General features: G+C 43.3%; 2 protein-coding genes across 26 annotated transcripts in view; one reads left to right on the top strand and one right to left on the bottom strand.

Moving 5' to 3' along the window:
• The window catches only part of HIPK4 (homeodomain interacting protein kinase 4), a 546,520-nt gene that overhangs the window by 92,670 nt on the left and 431,858 nt on the right, over positions 1 to 21,992 (top strand). The gene's annotated exons all lie outside the window — the stretch shown is intronic.
• The window catches only part of LTBP4 (latent transforming growth factor beta binding protein 4), a 312,121-nt gene that overhangs the window by 4,905 nt on the left and 285,224 nt on the right, over positions 1 to 21,992 (bottom strand). For all 6 annotated transcript variants that reach the window (XM_068250800.1, XM_068250802.1, XM_068250803.1 and 3 more), the window contains 7 exons: positions 16,981 to 17,124; positions 16,665 to 16,874; positions 14,845 to 14,907; positions 14,536 to 14,664; positions 10,102 to 10,245; positions 9,863 to 10,015; positions 4,865 to 5,374 (listed from right to left, as the gene is read on the bottom strand). In XM_068250800.1, the coding sequence (XP_068106901.1) occupies positions 4,865 to 5,374; positions 9,863 to 10,015; positions 10,102 to 10,245; positions 14,536 to 14,664; positions 14,845 to 14,907; positions 16,665 to 16,874; positions 16,981 to 17,124 (1,353 nt within the window). The remainder of the gene's footprint in view (positions 1 to 4,864; positions 5,375 to 9,862; positions 10,016 to 10,101; positions 10,246 to 14,535; positions 14,665 to 14,844; positions 14,908 to 16,664; positions 16,875 to 16,980; positions 17,125 to 21,992) is intronic.

Below are 21,992 nucleotides of genomic sequence, written 5' to 3'. Positions count from 1 at the left end.
AAATGTTACAGCATTGAATAAACTATTATAAGTTGTTTGACCTCCCTGACGGCATGATTCTTTCCTGATTTTAGGGTCAAAAAGCGGTACATTTTTTACATGTTTTTCATCCTAAAAGCAGGAAAAAAAAATCCTACTGCAGAGATCTGCAGCAACCCCTGCACAGACTCACCTTCCCAGGATCCAGCACTGCAATTCTCCCTCCTATTCTCCATGTGTCGCTCTACCCCTATGGTGAGACAGCTGTCTGTAGACATGTGACAAATGACGATCTCACCTGAGGCATCCGAGGACTGGAAGGAAATGGGCTGCAAGTGTCCGGATCTATGGGAGGTGAGTTACAACCGCCGCTGCATGCACGCTGCTTCCCTATACTGTACCTCCTGGCAGTTACCCCAAGTCAGGCTCAGAATTACCGCTCCCAGCATCTTTTTTTCACCCCAAGCCAGACTCTGAGTTACTGCCAAGAAGGCTAAGAACAACCCCAAAAAAATAGTTCATGCTATATGTCCAAATCCAGAATTGTCCGAAAGTAAATCATTCATCCACATTCCACCATGTGTAATACAGGACTCAACTTACAAACAAATTCTACTTACAAACAACTTGATAGACGGATGTCTTCTTTCAACCAAACTAACTAAACTAACTATGGAACAATGTCCCGGATCGCAACCTGTTTGTAAGTAGGGGACCACCTGTATGAAAATTGGTGGAAATGAACCAAGAACTGTCCAATGCGTTATTAAAACTTGGAGGGATTCATTGAAAAAATAATAGGCCCCAATGGGACTATATTAAATAGCACTGAGGAAATAGGTATAGGATTTACTAACTATTTTTCCAAACTATACAACTTGCAATCTATAGAACAAACTGAACCAGGGTCTGACTTATTATCTCAGTATTTACCTCCCTTGGTCAGTTCTGAAATACAAGAGTCCCTAAATACCCCGATTATTGAGGAGGAATTCATTCTTGCGGTTCAGGCTCTGGGGAGGGGGAAAAGCCCAGGTCCAGATGGGTTTATAGCAGAATTCTATCAAACCTTTTGTAAGGAATTGGCGACACCATTCTGTGCTCTAGTAAATGAGGTTGACTCACCAACCACGTTCTCGGATCTATCAAATAAAGCAGTACTAACAGTGATTCCTAAAGAAGGAAAGGAAAACCTTGATTGCAGCAAATTTAGACCTATCTCTATAATAAATATAGATGTCAAAATATATTCAAAAATTCTTGCAAATAGACTCCTTAAAGTGTACGATATATTATTGGGGGAACAACAGTGTGGTTTCCGTAATAAAAAACAACTGTATGAAAACGTGTACACTGCTGTTGGTTTCTGTAATAAGGTCCGTGGACGTGGAGTTGAGGCTGCAATGGTGGCGATAGATGCCGAAAAAGCTTTCGATAGACTTAATAGGCACTATCTATATAAAGTCTTACATACAGTTAAAGTAGGAAACTCCTTTTGCAACTGAATTAAAAAGCTCTATGCAAATCAAAGTTCAGCAATTAAAGTTAATGGGGCTGTCTTTTCTGACTTTCCAGTTTGCAATGGAGTCAGACAGGGCTGTCCCCTTTCACCCTACCTCTTTAATTTAGCATTAGAACCCCTTATTCAGGCTGTACAGAGAGATCATTTGATAACAGGTTTAAAGACCTGCCAGAATGAAATCAAAATACTTGCTTATGCAGATGATTTACTGCTGACTGTTTTAGAACCGGCCACATCAATACCAAGGGCAGTTCAATTATTAGAATCCTTCAGTCACTGTTCGAATTTTAAAGTTAATATAAAGAAAACCACTATTCTGGACCTGGGCTGTTCACCCATCTCTAGACACACTATTCAATCCATAGTACCATTTAAATGGCAGACTAGCTGTATTGATTACTTGGGGATAAAATTATGCTCAAATGAGAGTGACTTATTTGGGGCCAACTACGACAGGCTTCTACCCGACTGTAAAAAATTGCTGGACGGGTGGGACAGACCCTGCTTCAATGTATTGGGCAGGATATCTATCATCAAAATGATGATCCTCCCTAGATTACTCTTTGTGTTCCAGTGTCTTCCTATTTTTGTCCCAAGATCCTGGTTTCGAGGTGGACAGGCTGTGCTGCAGAGATTTATATGGAGGGGCAAAAAAAGTAGAATCTCACATAGACACCTTATTCAAAGGAGGGAAGGAGGAGGGCTGGCTATACCGGATATTTATAAGTATTACCAAGCAGTCCACTTGGGTAGAAGGGCAGATGGTAGGCCCGATACGCGTCAGTTGATCCTGTTTTTATTGCATATCTTGTGGATTTTTTCAAATAAATTTTTCAAGCCTTTTTCACTTCAACCTGTCTTGGTTTGCGGATCCTTTCTTCTACATTTCCACTTGGGTAGAATACTAGACTGGAGGAAAGGCAAAGATCATAGCTTTTGGACAGATCTGGAGCTAGAATATCTGAACGAACATTTTGCCCTGTCATGCAATCTACAGGTATTGAACAGGTTGTCTAGAGGCTGTACTCAACCATTAATAGGCCCAACTCTGACTACTTTTAAATATTTGATTAAAACACTCCCAGGACCATGCCCCCTATTATCTATAGTTAATAACCCTGGCTTTACCCCAGGGATGGAGAGGACTTGGCTTAATGGAACTGGTTTAGAACAAGATACTAGACTCTGGGATTTCCTGGGAAGGTTCGGTCTAGCCAGCCCGCCTCCACATTTTCCATTTTTTAAATATTACCAAATATCAAGCTATATACTCAAAGAAATCAGGTCTTTAGGCCCTATTAGGACGGAAGTTTCCAATTTTGAAAAATGGTTTCTGGCTAGGACTAAACCCCCAGGGAGCTTGTCACTTCTGTATGGGTCGTTGCTGCACTTCACGGGCACTTCACGGGACAGAATTAGGGAGAGGTGGGAAGGTGAACTGCAAATTAATCTGGACAATAAACGCTGGTCGAGCTTTATAGAGAATGTTTGGATGCCTAAAAATACAGTACTTCAATTAATGCAATATAAAGTAATCATGCGCTGGTATTCTACTCCGGATGCCCTTAATAAATTATACAGTTCCGTTCCATCTATTTGCTGGAGATGTTCTTATCCAGTTTTACATTATTCCCACATTTGGTGGTCTTGCCCCTCAATCCAGAAATTTTGGAAAAAGGTTGAGGTTTTTTTAAGAGTAAACACAGACCTAGACCTCCGTATCAATAAAATAGAGGCAATCTTTGGTCAGGGCCTGCAAACCACTACTGAATTATCTATGGACCTCTTAATGTTTTCAACCTTGATCGGCAAGAAACTAATTATTGAACACTGGGGTACCCACACTATCCCTACAATATCAAGTTGGCTCATTAGATTTAACGAGCTCTTAGAGATAGAGTACTCACATCCCCCTGAGGCCCCAATGACTGTTACCAATGAACAAAACAAATGGATAAAGCTGTATAATTTTTGTTTTGAGAAATTCAAATTCTAGCCATACTATTCTAAGGGTAATGTTAAGTAGCATTCTTTACACTTTTACACTTTTCTCTTGGTGATTTCTTTTCTACTCACCGTGTTCTCCAGTGGGTGGGACAACTGGGAGTGTGGGACAGCCCCCCAACTGGAACGAGTGTTAGTAGTGTGGTGTGGGTGTATGGTGTGTCTGTGCGTGTGCCCGTGCGTGTGCCCGTGCGTGTGCCCGTGCGTGTGCCCATGCGTGTGCCCATGCGTGTGTTCGTGCGTGTGCCCATGCGTGTCCGGGCGTGTGTCCGTGCGTGTCCGCGCGGGTGCCCGTGCGTGTGCCCGTGCGTGTCCATGCGTGTGTCTGTGCGTGTGTCTGTGCGCGTGTCTGTGCGTGGGTCTGTGCGTGGGTCTGTGTGCGCGTGTCTGTGTGCGCGCATGTCTGTGTGCGCGCGTGTCTGTGTGCGTGTGTGGTGTCCAGCATAGGGCAGTGCGTAGATAAATGTTGAGCTGTGGGGTGCACAGTTTTGCTTCCGTGGTTGCTGAGGGGGGGGCGCGTCTTGTACGCGGGAGGATGCGGTACTTTTCTTCATCTTTGGTCTGTTTCTTTTCTCCCCTTCTTTATTTAATTTTATGAAATAATTAAATTTGATTGGCAAATTCTGATTAGCAAATATGATGAGACTTTATGCCCAACACCAAGAGCGTGGTGATGAAGCCTATCAATATGGTTGGGCCTTCATAAACTGTGGCTAGGCTCTGAGCTAATCAAGAAAAAAAAAAAAATTAAAACTTGGAGGGATAATACTGACATCACAGAGGAAATGTGGCCAAAAATAAAGAATTGTGAATGATCTCAACCAGATTTTACTTACACACTTGGTGAAGTAAAATTACTATCTTTTTTAATAACCGTAGAAAATCCAGCTGTGTTTTATTAGTGGAATTTTTTTCCCCGAACCCAAAACGTCACTGTATCTTACAGGATTGGCACATGACCACTGTGTGGTGGCGTAATTTGTTGGTTAGGCAGTAACTGAATACCTAAATTAAGTAGGATGCTTCAAAGTTTTGTGCCTTCCCAGATTTAAGTGATTATGTGAAGTAGTTGGAGTGGTACCCCCACCCCAATAAGAAAAAAAGTACTAGTTGGGCTCAAACTGCACTAGCAGGTATCATCTGAATTGTAGCAGACTATGTCTAATAGGACAATAAAGAAATATAAATTTAAAAAAGTAGCTTACAATTTGATTCACACAAATTCATAGAGTAATATTTAGTAAATAAATATCAATCAGTTAGTGCACTTGATTCAGTAGGAACAACAATGCAATGTTAAAACATCACATACACACACTCTCAATTCATTTGTACACTCACTGCAGTGAGTCCACTTACCGTCATATGCCTCTCTTAGGCCTTCTCTCCAGCTGTCTAGGTCACGTCCTCCAGGTCGCCACGGTTGAGGCCTGCGCCCATCGTCTGACACTACCCTGGAAGAAGTAGGGCTTCTGGGTCTTGAGCGTGATGGAGATGGTTGCAGGCGTGATTCAAATGGAGGTTCAGGTCTGCGGAATGGTGGCCTGGGCTCATCTACGCCAGCGTCTGGATAGGAAATATCTGATTCAAAGTCTGGTGATTCGTAAGGCGGAAGACCATATACTGAATCCCGAGGGCCGTAAGCTACAGGTGGACGTGCACCGAATCCTACTCCTGGGGATGCTGGATAAGCCTCATATCCTGGTCTAGCCACCGGAGGAGGAGGGAAAGCATCAGCTCCATAAGGGACACCATAACCTGGTCCTGGGCCATATTCTGATCCATATTCATATGGGTCTACTAGTGGAGGAGATCCTGGGCTTCCATATCCTGGAGCTCTCAGTACGTTGCATAATGCTTCAAAATCATCTGATGAACAAACAAAACAAAAATTACTTTGTGTGGCTGAACCTTTGCGGACCACGACTTACCATTGTGTAGAGCATCTACATATTCAAATGCAGTAAAACCTCCTTGGATTGCATGTAACCTGATTTAAGAGCGCTTTGTAAGACAAGCAAACATTTTTATGACATTTTGACTTGATAAGCATGAAACCTCTTGCTATACAAGCAACAAACATGTACAGGCATCATGTCATTACAACTGAGCCGATGGTTCTTTTCCCTTTGACACTGCATGAGTGTGGGGACTACAGTATCAACTTTTCGTGAAGTCCTCAAAACTAGGCAAAAGTAACTGTCATTGGAATCAGTTCCTTGTTAAAGTGTAACTGTCGGGCATAAAATAAAAAAATCAATTCTTTATTTTTATCTGGTAAACAATAAGTATGCTAACCAGGCAAACTAAAAGTTAAAGGGGAACTGAAGAGAGAGGTATATGGAGGCTGTCATGTTTATTTCCTTTTAATCAATACCAGTTGCCAGGCGGCCCTGCTGGTCTATTTTTTCTGCAGTAGTATCTGATTAAAACCAGAAACAAGCATGCAGCTAGTCTTGTCAGATCAGACTTATAAGTCTGAACCACTGAAACACCTGATCTGCTGCATGCTTGTTCAGGGGCTTTGGCTAATAGTATTAGAGGCAGAGGATCAGCAGGGCTGCCAGGCAACTGGTCTAAAAGGAAATAAACATGACAGCCTCCATATATCTCTCTCTTCAGTTCCCCTTTAAAATCACTATTACTTTTCTTGTTGATAAATGATCATTCCCCAGTTTACCTGACTCTTATTTGGTACACACAAAATGTGGTATGCACAAAGGAAGTTGCAGGGCATGCTGGGTTGTTCTTTTTTGCTTTTCTACTGTCCCCTCACACTTAACTTATGCAGCCTGATTGGCTGAAGCCTCTTTCCCTCCTGTTTTCCCTTTCCTACAATGCACTTTCTATAGTGGAGGGCTGGCAATGCATACACAATCAGGCAGAGGAGAGTAAGGGAGGACAGTACATCAGTATTGGCTTCAAAATAGCCACAGTTAAAATGGCAAATGCCTAGAAGGATTTTCTCTTTTTTTTTTTGTAGAAAAACATCGCTAAAATCAAAACGTGGACAGTGCAATACATATGTTATGTAAGTAGAGCAAGTATTTTCTTATATATGTGGGGTTTTTTTACACACGCTTGCACGCTTTGGGTGAGTCAAAAAATAGCAATGATTCTGTTATAGTGAAATATTTGTTACTTTACATGGTACAGTACCTTTGTATTAAATATATTATATTAATTTTTATATTAATATTATGAGTTGGTGCGCTTTTAGGCCAAATTAAATACTGATATACCCGGGAATAACTTTTTAAAGGTTAACTCCATCAAGATTATTGTATCGGGCAATAGAAAACATCAGTGATTTAGACCATTATAGCTATGTCCTTAGCTATAGTGTACTGGTTCAGGGCTCTACCTCTGACACAGGAGACCAGGATTTGACTCTCGACTGTACCTATTCAGTAAGGAGTCCTTGGAAAAGACTCCCTAACACTGCAGGGTGGCTTACTGAGCGCACCCCTAGTGGTTGCTGCTCTCCAAAGCTTTGAGTCTGACAGGAGTCTTTGTGTCTGCATACTCCTTCCCCTAGGGCCCATTGGTGCTATTTACCCAAGCCCAATGGCCCCACTAACACTATGCTTTCCTCGAATCCTCCCTTAAAGCCCCTCTTCACTGTGTATCCTTAACCTCTAAAGGGACAACTGTGTGTAACCTTAGCACAGGAAAAAACTATTGCAAAACCATATAGGTATTTAAAAAATGCGAAAAAGAGAGAACAGGGTAGATAGAGTTGGAAAAACAGATCTCAGAACAAACACAAAAGGAAAATAATTCCAATGCAAATTAACACTGTGTTTCATTCTAAACTGAAATTCTGTGTTTAAGATCCATACAAAGGGATTCTAAAAATGCTGGTGCAATCCCTTTGGTGATATCTCAGGGCTGTGGCATATATGTACAACATGTAGCCGAGATTAGTGGCAGCTGAGATGCTGTTGTCCTGTGTAGCTGCTAATAGCTGTGGCCTGGCGTGGATTTACCTCACATGAGCCTATAGGCACAAATGTCCTGGCATCTTAGCTTTCGCCCTCCATGAACCAACAAACTCCCACCAAACTGCACTGCAAGTGTGCTGGCTGGCCCAGCTGTCACTTCTCCCTTACTTCCCTTGCACGTCATAGATAGCTACAGATGCCCCTTAGTATTAGTTAGCCAGAAGTACCCTCAATATCAAATAGCTAGAGGAACCTCAGTATTAGGTAGCTAGAGGAAGATCTGGTCAGTGGAATGCCAGGACCCGAGTGAGTAACCTCTTCATTTACATTCTCATCAGGACTCTGCATAGGGAAGAAGGGAGGGAGGCACTCGGGGATCGGAGTGAGCAGGGGTGTAGCAATAGGGGGTGCAGAGGTTGCAACCGCATCGGGGCCCTTAGGCCAGAGGGGCCCTCCCTCAACTTCAGTATTAGCTCTCTATTGTCCTGTGCTCATAATAATCACTTCTTTAGATGCTTTGAATGGTAGTAATCATTAACAAACTGTTCCCCATCCCCTTCTTGCACCTCAGACACTGTAGTTGCCATTGGCAGGTTTTGGTGCACCGTATCAATTGTTATGTATAGAGTGCTTGGGGGACCCCAATGTAAAACTTGCATTGGGGCCCACAGCTCCTTAGCTACGTCACTGGGAGTGAGCCACCTTTCTCATCATCATGTGCCTGTAGGCATGTGCCTACAGTTCCTTGTGGCAAATCTGGCCCTGGCTGTGGCACAGTACAAGCAACTTTTAATGGCATGGACATGCACTGTACCCAGCTACCAGTCTGCTACAGAGCTGGTGGCGTGACATGGCCCTTACTGATGGCATCAGTGAAACTAAGAGATTAGTGTTTTTTTTTTTTTAATGTAACTTTATTTATTTGATTCTGTGTGAAGCAGGGGGATCTACACTGGAACTTTGTACAGGAATAGTACGATTCTGGAAATGAACCTAATCAGGGCCGGTTTAAGCAGCAATGGGGCCCCAGGGCAAAATAAACCTGGGGGGCCCCCCCAACATATACCCCGGAACAAAAATCGGCATTAGGGGACCTTTTTTGCAGCTGGTATAGTCAGGGTGTGAAGTCCCAATCGGTCGGAGCTCCACATTCTGGCTATCCCAGCCTGCATGGCGGACAAGGGGTTAAAAAGTTTCAGGAAGGGGGACCCAACGTATTTTATTTTTTTTTAAATTCCCACACTCTAAACATAAAAATAAAATTGGAAAAATAGGAAAAAATGCCAGGGATCTTCATACAGCCATATTGCGGCTGTATAGCGATCCCTGGCCAAAGCGCTGCGGCTGCGTATAGACCCCCTGGAAACCCCGTCAGGAAATTTATTTTGTTTCGTTCATTTCGTTTGATGCATGTAAAATGACACTACCGTTAGGTTTGCTACTAAAAGTGACATTTACCGCATTTAAAGTATACTTTTTTCCTTCTAAACTTTAAAATCGATTTTCTCAAAAACTATAAGGTCTTTTTGAATAATTGTTTTTTCCTCTTATTCCTAATGATCTTCTTAACATATCCTGCAAATTTAGGGTTTCTAGCATTTAAGGTGGATTTGCTATTAACCATTAAAGTCGGCAGGTTTTTAAATGTATTTTTTTTCCTTTGAAACTTTAAAATCGATTTTCTCAAAACTATAAGGCCGATTTGCAAAATTTTTTTTTCCTCTTGTAGCCACTGGGGGCCCCTACAAGCTCTGGGGCCCTGGGGCAGCTGCCTCCTTTGCCTTAATGGTAGCGCCGGCCCTGAACATAATTAGCTTAATGGAATGTTACAGAATACCACCTGATTCTGTCTCTTTCAGGCCTCTTGCACACTGCAAGCAAATCAGATTCAGATTCAGATTTTTAATCTGTTTTTACATCCGATTCCGATTCAGATTTTTAATCTTAACTGCATGCTGCGTTTTTTGATCCGTTTTTCTGTTGAATGTATTCAAGGAAAATCGGAAACGGAATCGGAATCGGAAACGGAATCGGAATCGGAAAACGGATTTGCAGTGTGCAGGGAGCCTCACAATGAAAAAAATTACCTGAAGTGAGAAAGATGTAAAGGCTGACAAGAATAGCTGCATGCTTGTTTCAGGTGTGTGAGCCAGACACTACTCAACAGAAAGATCAGCAGGACTGCCATGAAACTAGTATTGTTTAAAAGGAAATAAATAAATAAATATATATACTCACTCACCTCGAGGATCCTTTTATATGGCAGGGAATTTTGCAAATGCAAACAGAGTTTGAAAAGAAACTATTTTTACTTAGCTGCTTGTATTTTATGCAGCTAAGAATGCATAATCTTATCTGTACCTTTTTACAAGCTAAGCCTTATATCGGGTACTTTTTAATCTGTCACGCTTACCTGAGTCTCTTGCTGGGCACAGAGCACAGTTCATCCCCCATGCTTCTCCATACAAGCAGCAGCACTCCGTGTAGGTAGTCTGTCTGTCCAGAAGGGGGCGCTTACACACCAAATCTGCACCAACTGCTTGCCAGCATAAAGCTATGTTGTTATCTGAGGAGAGAACAGAACGCTACTGACACCTGTGGCTTGAAAGAAATATAGCAGTATGTGAAACTTTGCAGGTGTAAAATGCTTACCTATGGCCTGGCTTGCATTGGTGACGCATCTTCTCTGGGATGAATCAAGCACCAATGGAGGGTTACATGTGCAGAAATAGGATCCCACAGTGTTCACACAGCGGCCTCCCTCACAGGTCTCCTCCTCTTGGCATTCATCATTATCTAGTGAGTGGAAAATACCATTTTAGCGGCACTTAATAAGTACTGTTTTTTGATGCTCTGATTGGCTGCTTAGGTCGCCCATGCCTCCACTAGCGATAAAAAGTTAATAATGCAGGCTTGCATGCACATTTAATGCAGGGCTGGGTCACATGAACAGTTGTCAGAGCTGGATCATCCACAAGGCAATGCTAGGCAGTTGCCTAGCGCCTGGAGAGATGCTAGCCTCCACCAAATCTTACAAAAAAATGCCAGGTGTCCATTAGTGGTGGAAAAAAACTGCTATCTTGCCTAAGGTAAGAGAGCAGGTGCAGAGACGAGCAACAATATTGATACGTGGGATGGAAGGTCTCACTTACCAAGAAAGGTTAGATAAACTGGGTTTATTTAGTCTAGAGAAAAGACGCCTTAGAGGGGATCTAATTAACATGTATAAATACATCAGAGGGCAATATAATAGCTTGGCGGATGAGCTTTTTGTCCCTAGGCCTTCTCAAAGGACTAGAGGACATGATCTGCGCATGGAGAAAAAACATTTTAGCCATTTATTTAGGAAAGGGTTCTTTGCAGTAAGAGTGATTAAGATGTGGAATGCATTGCCACAGGAAGTCGTTATGGCAAACTCTATACCTGCATTTAAAGGGGGCTTAGATGCTTTCCTTGCGTTGAAAGACATCCATGGCTACAATTACTAGGTAATGCCTAATGATGTTGATCCAGGGATTTTATCTGATTGCCATCTGGAGTCGGGAAGGAATTTTTCCCTTTAGGGGCTAATTGGACCATGCTTTGTAAGGTTTTTTTCGTCTTCCTCTGGATCAACAGGGATATGTGAGGGAGCAGGCTGGTGTTGTACTTTTATACTGGTTGAACTCGATGGACGTATGTCTTTTTTCAACCAAAATAACTATTTCATCTTAAAGTACTCCTGACCCCAACCTTGGCTCCGATATTTTTAATATCATTTTGTTACTGGTCCTGTGCGGCTAGCACACAGCACCATCCTCCCACCTCCAGCGCCTCCTGCGGCCGTGTTCTGAGATCAAATATGGGCAGGGAGGAAGTAGCAGCTCTTCCTCCCCTCTGCCCGTCCGCAACTCCGCCCCCTCCACTCGCCACTATAGTTCCATATCTGTTTCACTGCACACAGCGTGCAGGGTAGATGCGCTGTGTGCGGGCTTGTGTTAATTGAGGTCGGAAAAATATCCGACCTCAATTATCACAAGCCCGCACACAGCGCAGCTCTGCGACATGCCGTGTGCAGCAGATCTTAAGGGGAACTGTAGCAGTGAGTGGAGGGGGCTGAATTACAGATGGGTAGATGGGAGGAAGAACTGCCACTTCCTCCCCGCCCATATTCGATGCTCTGCTCAGTTGAAGATTATGACTGAGCAGAACAGGGGCTACAGGGGGAACCGGAGAGGGGAGGATGGTGCTGTGTGCTAGTCACACAGCACCAGTAACAAAAACCATATTAAAAATATTGAGGCCAAGGTGGGGTCAGGAGTACATTAACCTCCTTGCCGGTTCAATTCCTCCGGCAAGGAGGCAGCGCAGGAGGTTTTTTTTCTTTTTTTTTTCTTTTACATCATGTAGCAAGCCTAGGGCTCGCTACATGATAGCCGCTGAGCGGCGGCATCCCCCCACCCACTCCGATCGCCTTCGGCGATCAGAGTAAGCAGGAAATCCCGTTCAGAACGGGATTTCCTGCAGGGCTTCCCCGGTCGCCATGGCGACGGGGCGGGATGACGTCACCGACGTCATGGACGTCGTAGGGAATCCCGCTCCGCCCCTCAACGCTGCCTGGCACTGATTGGCCAGGCAGCGCAGGGGTCTGGGGCGGGGGGGAGCGACTTGGCGCAGCGGGTCGGCGACGAGTGGCGGCGATCGGAAGTTACAAGCAGCTAGCAAAGTGCTAGCTGCTTGTAACAAAAAAAAATTATGCAAATCGGCCCAGCGGGGCCTGAGAAATCCTCCTGCGTAGGTTACCCCGAACTGAGTTCGGGATAACCGGCAAGGAGGTTAAAGAGACTCTGAAGTCTCTTTTTTTTTTACCTTATTTTGTCATACATTCCTCTTCAGCATTAATGACCAAGTGGAATCGCCGCATCCACGTGGCAGATGATTTATTAGTGAGAAATAGCCCTGCAAAGTTCCAGGGCTCACAGGGTTTTACTTCCTTGAAGAGGCAGAGCTTTGTGCTGTAGCTCTGCCTCCTCCGCAGTCAATCCCTGCCGTTCGCCGCCTCTCCCCGCCCCTCTTAGTCTTCTGTCACTGAGAGGGGCTGGGAGGAGGCGGAGATTCGCGGAGATTGATTGCGGAGAGGCAGAGCTACAGCACAAAGTTTTGCCTCCCCAAGGCAGCATAATCTGCGACCTGCAAAGCCATGGAACTTTCCAGGTCTATTTCTCACTAATAAATCACTCATCTGCCGCGGGGATGTGTTGATTCCACTTGGACATTGATGCTGAAGAGGATTTTATGACAAAATAAGGTAAAAAAAAAGACTTCAGAGTCTCTTTAATCAATTTCTGTCGGTTGTACAATCATATCATTTTAATATACCATTGGAACTTACCTAAACAATCTGCACAAAATATTTTCCATCAGTCGGCACTTATAATTACATGTTTGTGGTAGAATTATACAATCAATATTGTAAGCCTTTGGCAGGGCCATCCCTCCTTGTGTATCACACCGGATCGTTCCCACAGAATAATGTGACCTTGTATATGATCCGGCATTGTGTATGATCCGGCATTGTGTGTCTTACTGCTTATTACCTGTATTGTGTTGTCTGTCACCCCTATTATCATTGTCTGTAACCTTATTTTATAAACCAGCGCTGTATAATATGTTGGCGCTATATAAATCCAATAAATATTAATAATAATAATGGTGTGGTTCACACAAATACAAAACTGACAGGATACAAAACTATTCAGTAGTTTACAAAACTGACAGGACTGGAAATGTACAGATTTATGTGTTAACACAGCCATATAGTGTGATCACACAGTGAGGCATACTTTCTGTAATTTAAAAACAAAACATCTAAAATGTCACTATACCTCTGCATCTATTTACCATCTCTCTAGTTAGATTTGTAAATTATGTGGACACAACATTTAGCCTATACTCAAGTAAATAGGGAGTTAGCATATGGGAGCAGATGCTTTGTGCCATTTCAGATGTTTTGTTTTTGAATTCATACAAATTGATATACTTTTATATGAAAACTGGTGTCCACCCAACTTTACTGTTACATTGGGGTGCATACAATGTATACTCGACTAGAAATGTAGGTCTGGCTCACCAAATAAAAATATAGGGGTCGACTTATACACGGGTCACGAGCAACACTGAGTAATGTGTGTACTAATAGTGACATTCCCAATTACAGCAATTTACCCAGTGGCAAGTGACACTTTCTTGATTAAGGAAATGCCTACAAAGCACAGGTCTGAATGTCCTGGCCACAACAATTAAAGGGACTCCGAGCTCTAACTAAAATCAAAATCTGAACTTACCTGGGATTTCTCCAGCCCGCCGTAGGTCGGGAGGTCCCTCGACGTCCATCTGGCTCTTCTCCCAGGCCTTGGTCAGAAATAGCTCCCCGGCGGCTCCCGGCGACACTGGGCCCGAGTGTCGGGCTCCTTCTTCCTGAAAGCTGATGTCAGTCTTCATCATGCCGGCTGCCTTGCGTCATCACTGCGGTCGGCGTGACAGTACTGGGCATTTGCGATTAAACCGAGCATGCGCAGTACTGTCACGCCGGCCGCCATGATCCCTTTAACAAGGAAAAGGACAGGTAGGAAAATACAGGTCCGTGGAAAGGGACGTGAATAATTGCTGCACTTGGGGGGCCTGGAGGAGTTATTGGCTGCACTTAAGGGACAGGAGGGGTTAATGGCTGCAATACTTTATGCAATGCAGTAATTAACCCCTGCTGGTCCCCAAGTGCAGCTGTTAATTATTCCTTGTCCCCAAGTGCAGCCATTAACTTTGCTGGGTAGCCTTATACTTGAGTCAATAAAAAAATTGCACTTAAGAAGGTCAAATATTGTAGTCGACTTATACACAAGGTTGACTTACATTCGAGGATATACAGCAACTGAACAATCAGAGTAGATTTATAAATGTAATAAGATCTCCCAATGAGCACGCCATGAATCCGGACTCCCTGTCAGCTCCTGTGATATTGTTACAATACTTCTAATACTGGTTTACTGTGATTCTGAATGTAGCATTCATTTTATAAATGATAGACCATGTCACAATCAGTAAACTTACCCACACACTCCATGCGATGGACATCATAGTAATATCCATTTGGGCAGTAACAGGCAAACAGGGGACTCTTGTTCAGGCAGACACCCCCTTTACAGATTTCCGGTTTGAACAGCTTGCACTCATCAACATCTGAAATAGACATTTTTGGTAACTGCCCATGAGAGCTGCGATCAAGAGCATCATTTTAGTGATCAGTTATCAATTAGCAGAACATGCGAGCGTACAAATAATATATTTGTAAGATATTTGTGCATGGTTTATATTATAACTGCGCATTCAATCTAATGGACAGAATCATTTTTGAGTTACCTTTGTATTCTTGTCCCGATGAGATAAAGCCCACTCCCTCCGGACACAGGTTTCGGTAGTCAGCTGAAAAAGGAGACAATTTGCATTTAACCGGTTCAGCACCGCAGTCCGAAAATCTCATGCATCCGAGCAACGTTCACCTCCCATTCATTCGCCTATAACTTTATTGCTACTTATCACAATTAATTGATCTACAGTATATCTTGTTTTTTCCGCCACTAATTAGGCTTTCTTTGGGTAGTACATTTTGCTAAGAATTATTTTTTTCTAAATCTATTTTAACAGGAAGATTAAGAAAGAAATGAAAAAAATTCATTATTTCTCAGTTTTTGGCCATTATAGTTTGAAATTAATGTACGCTACTGTAATTAAAACTCATGTATTTTATTTGCCCATCTGTCCCGGTTATTACACCGTTTAAACGATGTCCCTATCACAATTTATGGTGCCGATATTTCATTTAGAAATAAAGGTGCATTTTTTCAATTTGCGTCCATCACTATTTATAAGCTTATAATTTTAAATAATATAATAACATATTCTCTTGACATGCATATTTAAAAAGTTCAGACCCTTGGGTAACTATTTATGTTGTTTTTTTTTTTTTAATTGTATTTTTTATTTTTATTTTTAATAAAAAAAAGTAATTTTTGGTGTGGGAGGGAACTGCTAATTTTAAATGTAAAATAATATTTTTTTTTTAATTAAAAATGTATGTGGGTGCAGTTTACTATTTGGCCACAAGATGGCCACAGTGAAAAAAGTCCTGGATGCGAACGATCTCGCATCCAGGAACTAAAATGCTGGGGAGAAGTTTCCTGGGGGCAGAAATACCGCGCTCTCTGGAGAGAAAGCGTCGGTATTTCTGTGGGGTAGTTAGATCGGTGAATGGGAATTATATCCCCATTCACTGATCGGGGGCTAGCGGCGGGCAGCGGGAGCGTGCGTGGGGGCGCGCCCGATCACGCGCACCAGCCGGCGGCAGCAGCAGTGCCTATCTGGATGAGGAAGCTCGTCCAGATAGGCGGAACTAAGCATTCTCGATGCTAGATGGCTAGACATGGCTAATTATACAAGATATACAGTAATTTTGCCTGCTTAAAACAGAAGGTATTTGCAATAATTCAGCATTAAGCAAGCAACTGTGGTTTCCCATGATACATCACTCCCAAATATGCAAATCTCTTTCTCTCGCTCTCTTTATACCTTCTTGCATTGTGCAATTTGCATGCGATCAGAATTGCATCACAAATCACACCAAAAACACAGGCAGTGTAAAGGTGGCCTCAACTGTTAACTTTTGAAGAACATACAATTGTAAAGGCTATAGATGAATAGGTTGCTCTTGTTTAATGCTGATCTGAACTCAAAACTTCCGTTCTGCTCTAAAAGATAAGCAACAGCCTAATAACCTTTAAAGAAAAAAATGATTTGTTACAGCTGATGGCCTGATACAAATCCTGCAGTAAATCTGCAGTGTGTCTACTTCCTGCATTCATGGAAGCTGAAATAGGATTAACATTCTGTGTTTGCAAATTAGCTGCTCTGCTGAGGCAGTCAGTTGACACAGCTGAGAGATCAAATTACAGTTAAGATTAGTCACAGATGAGGAGGAATTAGACTGGCTAAACTCTAACTACATACATGGTGCATTTCTCTGTGTTTTCTTTCTGTTCTGTTCAACAGTTCAGGTCCATTTTAATGCCAGTTCAATCACATTTTATGGAGTTCTCCTTTAAGTTGTGAGTGTTCTATTTTTTTAATGAACAAGTAAAATCAGACAACTATTATTTAAAGATAACACCAATGAAGTGCCTCACCAGATTCCATGTTGGGACACCTCTGGATCTGACAGTCCTGCCCCCAGCCTTTGCCAACGGTGCAGCAACATTCAGCTTGGCTGACATTCCTGGAGAGCACATTGTCACACACATTAAGGTCTTCCAGGTTGTAGTAACATTCCTTTAAGCCTGAAGTTGGTACAAAGTCCACCCGGGTGCGTCCAGTATTACTGGGAAATGCGGGCCGTACTGTGGGGGGGAAACAATGGGACATGTTTCAATAGTCTATAGCTAAAACAAAAAGGAATTTTCCAATAAAATGCAGATTCCTGGTTCCTGAACTATAGTGTCTTACCAACAGCGGAAGTTCTTATGCACTTTCCAAGCACTGGATCAAACTCTTCATTGTTGTCTGAGCAGATGCAGAGGAAGGATCCTTCCACGTTTTCACAAAGCGCTGTCCCGCACACGCCTTGTAGGGTTTCACACTCATTCATATCTAGAAGATAGAACCTGCTAGTTAATTCACTGAAACAAAACTGAGGGAAAGGCATGACAAGGAGAGTCAGTGTCTCAATGAGTATTTAATATGTAGATCACAAATCCCATATTTTATATTTAATAGTGTACCGGTATCATTTCCAGAGTACAATTACAGGCACTACTAAACCAGACAAGGACTTTAGATCTCCCATTCTAATATAGCCTACAAAAATGTATATGTATGTATATATCTTTTAACTCCAGGTATGCAAAGACAACCGGACAATATCATGATAATCAATAGGTAAGTCAAACTGGTGATTCATCAAGTTAATCCCCAAGATTGGAACTAAAATATTTTCCACAGTTTTAATGTAGGGATCTAAAAACGTATACATGCAAAACCTGCGCTGGCAAATTTGGACACAGGGCGAAGCCAGAAAACGGCTTACCCTGTGCCTGCAAAAGGTGTAATACGGCTGCCAGCTATTGCTGATGGCTTAATTACTCTGCTTTTATAGTAATTTGGGCTCCGTGTTTTGACAGCACCAAATTACTGTCTGAGCTCCACTATAGCCGTAATTCACATTACGGCCTTTGGCAGCGCATGGTGTGCCCACATTTCCCTGCACTTTTTTGCACTGCCTCGTCTAAAAACAGTCTACTTGCACTACAGGATCCAAGCAAGACCAAAATAACAATTCTAAAAGCATCTTCTAATTAGTCCAGCCCAATAGCTCCAAGCAATGTTGTTAATCTTTTCTGGTGCCAAACTGCAGTGTTTTTGACTATTGCTATGCATATGTCAGTTTCATCATATTGTCATATTGATATTGGATCTTGCAATTCTTTATTTCTACAAATTGTAACAAATCTAGAGGATTCCTGGTCACTTTTAGAGGAAGGATTTTTAGTTAAAGGATACTAGAGGTGACATGTGACATAAGATAGACATGGGTATGTACAGTGTCTATCACACAAATAACAATGCTGTGTTCCGTTTTTTCTTTCTCTGCCTGAAAGAGTTAAATATCAGGTATGTAAGTGGCTGACTCAGTCCTGACTCAGACAGGAAGTTACTATAGTGTGACCCTCACTAATAAGAAATTCCATCTATAAAACACTTTCCTAGCAGAAAATGGCTTCTGAGAGCAGGAAAGAGATAAAAAGGGTCAATAGTTCATACATTTTAGCTCTGGCATACTTCAATGAATGTGTCATTGAGCAAAAACAATAAAACAGTTAAAACTTAAAAATTAGATTTAACCTCTTGAGGACCACAGTGTTAAACCCCCCTAAAGACCAGGCCATTTTTTTTAAATAGGCCACTGCAGCTTTAAGGCCAAGCTGCAGGGCCGCACAGCACAGCACAGCACACAAGTGATCCCCCCCCCCCCCTTTTCTCCCCACCAACAGAGCTCTCTGTTATTGGGGTCTGATCACCCCCTATATTTTTTTTAACCTCCTTGCCGGTTCAATTCATGCCGGCAAGGAGGCAGCGCAGGGCTCGCTACATGATAGCCGCTGAGCGGCGGCATCCCCCCACCCACTCTGATCGCCTTCGTCGATCAGAGTAAGCAGGAAATCCCGTTCAGAACGGGATTTCCTGCAGGGCTTCCCCGGTCGCCATGGCGACGGGGCGGGATGACATCACCGAGGTCATGGACGTTGGGACGTCACAGGGAATCCCGATCCACCCCTCAGCGCTGCCTGGCACTGATTGGCCAGGCTGCGCAGGGGTCTGGGGCGGTGTGGCGGGTAGCGGAGAATCGGCGGGTTGCAGCGGCGATCGCGTACTACACGCAGCTAGCAAAGTGCTAGCTGCGTGTAGGGGAAAAAATTTATGCAAATCGGCCCAGTGGGGCCTGAGAAATCCTCCTGCGCAGGTTACACCGAGCTGAGCTCGGGATAACCGGCAAGGAGGTAAAATAAATATTTATGTCTTTATTTTGTTATTTTTTACTATTTATTTATTTTTATTTTTTCTCGAATCCCTCCCACTCCCTAGCCAGCCAATCCTGGCGATCAGCTGTCATAGGCTTCAGTCTATCAGAGACTCTCTTGTGTCCCAGGGGGACTGCCAAGTCACACGGCTGTCCCCAGTATAGCGCTGCTGCAGATCGCAGCACTGTACAAGGTAATTAGACGTCGGTATCGCCGTGTAACAGTCTCCAGAGTTCCGCCTACCAACAGGAGATGCGCGCGCAGCCTGTTCGCGATCTCCTGCACTGCGAGCCACAATGACCTTACGCCGATCGGCGTTAGCCCGTCCTGGGGCTGCCGCCACGGTTACGCCCATCGGCGTGACGCGGTCAACAAGCAGTTAAACATAATAAAACTGTAGAATAACTTAAAAAGTAATTTTAATGAGAAGACAGATAGATACAATTGTTTATTTCATTAGTTTATTTTCAGTCTGAAATGTACATCCCTGTGTCAATACACGGCTGAGGTACATGAGGTCACCAGAACAGAGTTGGACTGATTCATCACATTTAGTGCTGAGGTTGCCAAGCATGAGATTACATTCCTTGACATTCTCATTGGGGTAAAACAAGAACACTTTGCAACTTACATTTTGTTCTACACTAACAGACAGAAACACCCTGTTACTTTTGAAGGATGGGAAGAGGCGCCTCAAGGATGTAAAAGGTTTAAAAACTGTAAAATAGATTAATAATAGCCTTACCCCGGAAGAGGATTGGGCTTTCAATATTTTTATTGGACGTTAAAAATAACAATGCGTTTCAAGGGTCTATGATTATTCCTGGGGTCAGCTGGATAGCATACTGGTAAGGCTGTTGGCCTTAGTTGTAAGTGGCTGCAGCCCCACTGCTTTAAGTCTGCCAGGAGAATTGCGAAAAATAAATGTTCGGTGTCTTTTTTTGTCTAGTAGACTAATATGTTCTCCTGAGTTTGTGCTGTTCTGAGACACTTTGGCCTGAGGAAGCGGGTAGGACCCATGAAACGCATTGTTGTTTTTGTGTCCAATAAAGGTATTGATAACCCAATCCTCTTTCGATCATAATAAATTTCTCCAGCACAGGGAAGCGTTTGTGATTTTTGAATTGAACACGATGGTGTATCCTGCTGGCCTTAACAGTGTTAACTCTTTGAGCTGTGATGCTCAATAATCATACATCATGGTCCCATACTGTCATTGATCAGAAATGTAATATGGTAAGTGAACCACCACCTGGGCGTTACGGACGAGCTCAGCTCGTCCAGTTTTGCCGCGGTGGATTGCTCGGGCCCTGGTGGGCCGATTTGAATATTTTTTTTTTTAATGAAACACGCTAGCTGCGTGTTTTTCCAATCGCTGCCACTCGCCGCCGATCCTCCACTACCCGCCGCGAAAGAGGGTCCCCCCCTGCAGACCCCTTGCGCAGCCTGGCCAATCACCGCCAGGCTGCGCTATGGGGTGGATCGGCACTCCCTGTCACGTCACAACGTCGATGATGTCATTCTATTCGTTGCCATGGCGACGGGGGAAGCCCTGCAGGAAATCCCGTTCAGAACGGGATTTCCTGATGGGTATGATCGCCGGTGGCGATCGGAAGAGGTAGGGGGATGCCGCAGGGAGGGGGGAATCGTGTAGCTAGCGCTAGGCTAGCTACATGAAAAAGAAAAAAATTAGGTTAAAAAACCCCTCCCGCGGCCGTGCGGCGCGCATAATCAGAACGCTAGGGAGGTTAATGTTGCTTTTGTATTGCACTGTTTTTCCATTATTTCTGCATTGTTTTTGGATGTTGTTTATCGGTCCGGGGCCCGCTGCCTTTGCACACTTGGTTCCCATTAGTCACACTCATTGTGGTGATGGAATATTTGGTTCCCCTCTGTGCATTTCTCTATTGTGTTTACACGGATTGTCTCTTTGGCTTTATTTCACATTAGTTATTTTTTCTACAATTGCTCTAAAGACTGATCCACAATGTTCGGTCGTAAAATAGTATTGATACTAATATTGATTGTAATAATGATCGCAATACTGATCAAAATATAATCAAATAGTGTATGACCAGCTTTACTTGGTTACCTTTTTACCTCCTTCCCCATCTGACTGTGCCATCCCCCCGGATGCAATACAGACACATCACTATGGTTATGGATTGGAGCATGTGTGCACACAGCTTGCTGTTCCACCACACTGCATAATAATGGTGATAATGGAAGGCATGCATTAGAAGCACATTGAATGGGTACAAACCGCACCCAATGCCACCCTCATGGGACGACCGTTAGAGGGATACAGGTAGTAACCCAGTTCAAGGTGAGGAAATGTCACCTTTTACATCAGGCCCTGAAGTATACTTAGCATGGGGTGCACTAAGCTTTGATGAAGTCTGCATGCAGCCTACACATAATAAGTTTCCACTAGCACTCTGTAAATGTCCAGAATTTGGCTAGTTTGACCTACTCTTCAAACAGGCATTGATTAGATGTGAAAACTAATAATAATAAGCCTAACATTTGTATAGCACTTTTCTCCTGTTAAACTCAAAGCGCTCAAGAACTGCAGCCACTAAGGGCGCAGTGCAAGCAAGTCTTGCCCAAGGACTTAGTACTGAATAGGTACTGACCCTGGCCAGGATTTAAACCCAGGTCTCCCATGTCGAAAGTACACTATCCAGCCACAGCCTGCAAATAAGCCACAGAGGTCTCACTACAGTACTGGTCTTACCAAGAATTATGAGAATCCAGCAGATGATTCCCTAGCATACTCCACAAATAACACAGATATCACTGCTGGGTGGACCACATCTCAAGTTTGAAATCGTGGGCTGATTCACAACATTTATCTTATTGAATTAGCTCACCTAACCCAATTTGATATTAATTAAAGGGTGAAATAACCTTATCAATAAAACATCTTTTAAGCCCCCA

The sequence above is a fragment of the Hyperolius riggenbachi genome, chromosome 8 (assembly GCF_040937935.1).
Source record: "Hyperolius riggenbachi isolate aHypRig1 chromosome 8, aHypRig1.pri, whole genome shotgun sequence".
Classification (NCBI taxonomy): domain Eukaryota; kingdom Metazoa; phylum Chordata; class Amphibia; order Anura; family Hyperoliidae; genus Hyperolius; species Hyperolius riggenbachi.
Note: the sequence above shows the minus strand (reverse complement) of the source record. Positions and strands in the feature narration are given on the sequence as shown.